Raw genomic sequence first — 6,734 nt, forward strand, 5'->3', positions numbered from 1 at the left:
CACACTCCTGCCTGAAATGTCCCTGCTCCTCTTCTTCGGTTGTCCATCGGAATCTGATGACAAAGCCCAGTTGTAACAGACAATACTAGTCGCTCCCCTTTTCAAGGGACCCCGTTTAATAGCAGTCTTCTGCTTAGTACGTCCCCTCAGTGGGACCAGCTCCCTATTGCCTTGTTCGTGCTTGGTGGCAGCAATAGCCGATATCAACTGAGATATCTCGGCTCTCTGTTCTTTCACAAAATCCTGTAAAACCTTCTTCTGTGAGACATTAGGGATCGCTTCAGCAACAGATGCTGCTACCGAAGACTGTGCCCTGCTGGCAGAGGCCTCCTCCATTGCGTACCCTCCCCCCTTACTTCGCAGAAACGAGAGCAACGACTTCAAAGTTTCCGCCCTCAGCGACAGGAAACTTGGCTTCTAATTCAGCACCCTCACCTATACTCCACTTTTCTCTGAAAGTATGGACAGCCCATAGTCCCAACTCTTCCTGGGACTCTCTCCCGTTATGTCATCGCTAGTCTGAACTAAACTGTTGGTCCATGATCATCTTCTATTTCTGGCAGTTTAGATGCATCTAGGCATATTACTGCCCTCCGCAGGATGTATAATCATTTCATTAGCTAGCAGTGCCGCAAACTGCTTTTCTTCCCTAATTTTGTCACATGGTTTCCAAGTAATTGCATTCTCAATTACATTGATAACATCTGCATCATTTGTAAGACTGAAATCTTCTTGTTTAAGAATACTAATTACCGCATGCTTAACTTTTAATAATTGCCATTTTTCTAGTCTATCTGCCATTTCCAAGTTTTCCTTTACTGGCTGTCTTTAGTTGTTTACTGAGATCTCGAAGTTCAGTTTCCACGTTTTCATTTTATAATCTGAGTGTAGACAGTTCACTTTGCAACAATTCCTTTTCCTTTTGTAACTTTGTAATAAGTTCCTCCATTTTCCAACCTCTTTTCCAACTCACAGCTTTTCTTATTGAGTACTTCTATTTGTTGTTGGAGTTCTGCACAGTTACCCTGGGTTTCAACCATGTTTCTTGTACACATAAAATCTGAGGTTTTCCTTAAGTTTTGATACACATTTCTTAAATTCTTGACCATTTGCGATGACACCTTGTATAATATATACTGCCATTAAGATCCCGCCTCCACTGCCTGTGAACTGTTTGATCCTCCATTCAGCATTTCTTCAACTACTTCCCACCTAAGCCCAGTAATACCAAGATATTTTTTCTGCAGACTTGACTGTAATTTTAATTTTTTCAATTCTTTTGTTTGTTTGCACTGAACAGGTAATTGCATGTACCTTAAACAGCACGAAATCCTTTCTACTCATTATAAGTGTATCCTTTCTTACCATCTTACAGCCTTCACAATTCACCGGTTTATTATTCCCTGTATTTGTTTGCTTGATAATCTTCTCTTTTTCTGCAAATCCCTTCACTGCCTCTGCGTAACTGATCCCTTGAGTTACTTTTACATATTGTATCTCAGCTGCCTTCTTGCTATTAATGCACCCTCGATAAACCGTGGTGTGTTCCTCACCACAATTGCAGCAATTCAGCCCAGCACCCGCCTCACATTTTCCATATTCATGTTCTCCAGCACATCTCCTACGTCTTTGTTTCCTTCTGCAGACTGCCGCAATATGCCCGAATTTCTGACATTTAAAGCATCTTAAAGGCGGTGAAATATATATTCTGACCTCATAACACATATACCTTAAATAAACTTTAGTCGGCAATCTGTCTTCAAAGTTAATCATAACTGAAACTATCACACTTTTTCCCGTTTCTTGTAACTTTCAAACGTTTGGCCTCAATAAGTTTTGCTCCTTTCATGTTCTGTTTAATCTCATCCATAGTAACTTTCGTTGGTATCCTCGAAATAACTCCTCTAGTCCACTTTCTATTGTTGGGAATTGAGCATTGTACTTTTTTGCCGTCTCTGTTATTCAATCTTAGCACTTTACCTTGCTGAGCACTATCCCGACAAATCACTAATAGTGATGCATTTTGTAAAATCTTTGCTCTCTTGACCTCGCCGATAAGTTTGTTGATTATCTTCGTCAAATAAATCGGGTTCCAATCACCAAAAGACTCCCTGTCGCTCAATTTTATAATTGCTTTAATCTCATCTTTCCATTATTTTGATCATCCCGATTCCTCAGAGTTCAATATCTCATACCTCTGTTTTTTGTTTCTTACTCTTTCCACTCCATTCCTCTTTCCTGCTGGCCTCCATCTCTAACTTACTTCCACCATCCAGTTCATCTCCGACCCACGACCGACTCAGCCGTTCTTCCAACCGGTGCTCCATTGAAACCGACATCTTACTCAACCCACTCGGCAGTTCCATTCCATTCCGTTCCATTCCATTCCACAACTCTAACTGACCAACTCACTCTGCAACTTCTTTACCAGCCTTTTCCAGTCCATTATCGCAACTTTCCCTAATACTTACTTAAACCCCTAATCAACAAATCACCTGGGCTGCGGATATCCACCTCGTTCAGAACTCAAGCTTTAGTTTTGGGTAATCTCTTTGAATCGCACCAACGCTTAATCCCAGCTGTGTACATAACCACGTATCTTAATCACTTTCGCAGACAACAGTTTAACACAGGCTTAAACACACAACTACTTAATCAATTCTTCTTCTTCTTCTATTTCCGGCAGTTTAGACGCATCTAGGCATATTACTACCCTCCGCAGAATGTATAATTAATCTCATGAGCCAGCAGTGCCGCTAACTGATTTTCTTCCCTAATTTTGTTACATGGTTTCCAAGTAATTGCATTCTCAATTACATTGATTACATCTGCATCATTTGTAAGACTGAAATCTTCTTGTATAAGAATACTAATTACTGCATGCTTAACTTTTAATAATTGCCATTTTTCTAGTGCCATTTCCAAGTTTTAATCAATTCTTTGAGCAGTTACATAGTATTTAACGAATTCAATCTAGGATGATAATAAAACCCCTTTTTATTGGGCATCTCTAGAGGGACTTGTTAGCCCCTCGCTAACAGCCCCAGAAATCAGCGTTGAGGAAACCACCTTTCCTGAATCTGTACCTCTAGGGTAGATATGACTTGTGTCCTGCCAAACTTGTGAGGTTGGGATGTCTCACCCACATGAACCCCATTTTGTGTGAATACTGTGTAACTTACTGTTCCCTTGCAATCGCCCAGCAGCAAGAAATAACAGACCTTACGCTGCATACAATTATAAAGAAAAGATATTTATGAATGTTTACTTAACCAGTTATTAGAGAGAAAAAAAACAAAAGGGCCTATCGTAATTAAACAGTTGGAGCTGAAATCTTCCAAAAATCTTTGTGTCCAGTGTATTCATTGTACCAATTCCTATTCACCAAAATCCATGGTAGAACTCCCCGCTTTTGGGCGCCTTTGAATTGCACATTCCCGCCAGACCAAATCCTACAGCCTCTCGAGCTTCTCCTCTCTATGTCTCCAGCTGAAAAAAAAAGACCTCGACTCACCTCAGCATCCATCTCCTCGGTGTTCTCTAGAACCTTCACCCAGTTCCACCATCCTGCTTGGATGACACAACATTCTTAAGCATCCTTATCTTTAACAGTAGCCCAAACACTACCAACAGAACACACTGCTTCTACAGAAAACCATTACATGAAATACCCTGCAACATTAGCAGTAAAATTTTTACCAGGATGTTTCTTGTTCATTTCTGGTCACTGCATGACAGGAAAGCTATGGAAGCTTTGGCTACCCTGCTGTTATAAGTTGATTAAGTGGTTCCCTGGTATGATAAGAAGAACTCTCTTGAGATTTATTTTCTTACAGGCATTCACAGTCGAACAGAGAAATTCAATAGAATAAATGAACAACTACAGATAAACAAAGACTAAGAAACAACCAAGAAGAGCAGGGGGCTAAGCCCATAGCTTTGTGGTGCAGCTATGCTGATGCAGATTGTGGAGGAGATGTTGTTGCCAATCTGAACTGACTAGGATTTGCAAGTGAGCAGTTTGAGGATCCAATTGCATAGGAAGATACTGAAACCCAGGACCTGGTGCTTAGTGATAAGTTTCGAGGGGATGTTGGTGTTGAATGCTGAGATGCAGTCAATGAAGAGATCCATCTTCATTGTCCAGAAGTTCCAGGGTTGAGTGAAGAGCCAATGAAACTGCATCTGTTGTTGACCTGTTGTGAAGCAGCCGATCCAGGTCACTCCTCAGGAAGCAGTTGATTTGCTTCATGACCAACAACTCAAAGTGTTTCACATTGGATTAAGTGCTACTGGATGATAGTCATTGTGGCAGGTTACCACGTTCTTCTTGTGCATCTACAAGTAAGGAGTGTGATGAAATATTCTCCACTTATCTGGATGAGTGCAACTCCAACCATCTTTCAAGAACTTTGACAGGATCTGGGACAAAACAGCCCCTTTCATTTGCACCCCATCCACATTCATTCCCTCCATCTCTGGCATAGTGTAACTTCAATGTCACTAAATCACCACTGAGGCTATTCTGATTGCATTTCTCAAAACTACAAGTTTTGTCATGAACATATAAATGGTAGTATTGGATAGTGGTATTGGACTTTCCTGAGAAGGTCAAAATTATGTCTGTAGTCACTCCTAATTTTATAGGGAATATCATCTGGCTGCAAATATTTTCTCAAATTTAATGCCCACAGATAGAATTAAAGGCACATCATAGTTGATTAAAATTTGTTCATAAACTCCAGTCTTTTGTAAAAATCATACTGTTATGAATTAACTCTCACTTGCCCATAGCCATCGATTTTGAACAGATACATTAAGTTAACTGTTTATTCTTTGCATAGCACAATTCTTCAACAACCCTTTCTTCATCTACAATTTTTAAATTGTTTAATTCCTTAATTAAATATTTTTATGAGACAAGTTGAATCAGCTGTTTTTCCTGCGATATGGGGGCAAAATTACAAGCTTCTTGGATAGGGTGAATCGTGGCTCTGGGATTTGCTTGATATTTGGATGTATCTCGCTCACTCTTCGATTTACTTCAGTCAGAATTGAAAGCAGGTCAAGCTTTCTGGGAAGACAAAAAGTGCAAAATAACCTCAGTAGCCACTTTATTAGGCACACCCACCCATTAATGCAAGTATCTAAGCATAAAATCATGTAGCACCAACTCAATGTATAATAGCATGGAGACATGATCAAGAGATTCAGTTGTTGTTTAGATCAAACATCAGAATGGGGAAGAAATGTGACCTAAATGACCTTAACCCTGGAATGTTAGTGCCAGATAGGGTGGTTTGAATTTCTCAGCAACTGCTGATCTCCTGGGGTTTTTTATACACAATCTCTATAGTATACAGAGAATGGTGTGAAAAACCAAAAAAAAACACATCCAATGAGCGGCAGTTTTGCAGTTGAAACCACCTCGATAATGAAAGAAAGACCAGACCGACAAAAAGGCAACAGTGATTAAATAAAAGGCAACACGAGTGAATCTGCAGATGCTGGAAATAAATAAAAACACAAAATGCTGTCTGGCCTGCTGAGTTCTGCCAGCATTTTGTGATTTTTTTTCAGTGACTAAATAAACAAGTGTTACAACAGTGGTGTGCAGAAGCGCATCTCTGAATGCACAACACGTCAAACCTTAAAGTGGGTGGACTAAACAACAGCAGCAGATGACCACAAACGTACACACAGTAGCCACTTGATGAAGAGAAGGTACCACTAAGTGTATGTTGTAAGGCGAGTCAATATACTTGTGAGTTGTGAATGTTCTGCTGGCTTGTGTTTTGAACCAATGGATTGTTATATTTTAATCAATTAGAAAGTATGGATCCAAAACAAAATGCTGTAGGTGCTGAAAATCTGAAATAAAGTCAGAATGATATGTAAATACTCAGCAGGTCGGGGAGCAACCTCACAGAAAGAATGCTTCATGGCACTCTGTAAGGCCTAGAATCTGAAATAACTTTTGGCCAGATTTATGTCAGATAAAGCAGCTTTAAAAACACCAGGCAGCAAGCCTAACAGCAAATGGAAAGGATGCCGCTGACCGACCTTGGGCCAAGCTAGGATAAGATGGTTCAATTAAAAATTAAAGTATTTCATCCTAGCTTGTTTCACCCAGAATATTTCAGCACATACATTAATAATGGCCTCTTGGTCAAAGCTAGTAATACTGAGTCTCAAAACTGAGTGCATAACTTAAGCAATGGGGAAAAATAATACCAGAATACTCACTTGACACAATATTCTTCTAAACATTCACACAGAGTTTGAATGAACCAGCTCCCTTTAGGCGTCCTATATGAAAAACAATTAGGAACTGTAGACATTGCAATCAAAAAATCCCGGTCCTCAGGGATTGATTGTGGAAATGCATCTGTTTCTAGGTCAGAGGTGCTGCTGATGATGAAGCAAGGTTTTTGTTTTTTTTTGCCTTGACAAGCTTGAATGATGAAGATCTTGGGTTTTTCCAGTAGTGAGGGGCACTGAGAGCCTGAAAATAAGTGTCTCATGTTGGTGATCTGAAGATGTTTTCCATCAGTTCCCACAACTACATCCTTCTCACCATGTGAGAGGATGCAACACACAAAAGAATCCATTTTGTCATGATTGTATTTTCTAAATTCTTCCAATCTTTCCAGCATTTCATCCACAGTCAGGTTATTGAACCTGTGCACAGCAAACCCCAACCATTTAAATACTTCTTCCAGTTTCTCTGTAAA

General features: G+C 39.9%; 1 protein-coding gene across 4 annotated transcripts in view; it reads right to left on the reverse strand.

Moving 5' to 3' along the window:
* Nucleotides 1-3,796: 3,796 nt before the first annotated feature.
* Nucleotides 3,797-6,734, reverse strand: part of LOC132392882 (caspase-8-like) — a 53,509-nt gene continuing 50,571 nt past the window's right edge. For all 4 annotated transcript variants that reach the window (XM_059967399.1, XM_059967402.1, XM_059967400.1 and 1 more), the window contains exons 10-11: nt 6,247-6,727; nt 3,797-5,074 (exon numbers count right to left, since the gene is read on the reverse strand). In XM_059967399.1, the coding sequence (XP_059823382.1) occupies nt 4,930-5,074; nt 6,247-6,727 (626 nt within the window). In that variant the 3' untranslated portion in view covers nt 3,797-4,929. The remainder of the gene's footprint in view (nt 5,075-6,246; nt 6,728-6,734) is intronic.

The sequence above is a fragment of the Hypanus sabinus genome, chromosome 4, assembly GCF_030144855.1.
Source record: "Hypanus sabinus isolate sHypSab1 chromosome 4, sHypSab1.hap1, whole genome shotgun sequence".
Taxonomy (NCBI): Eukaryota; Metazoa; Chordata; class Chondrichthyes; order Myliobatiformes; family Dasyatidae; genus Hypanus; species Hypanus sabinus.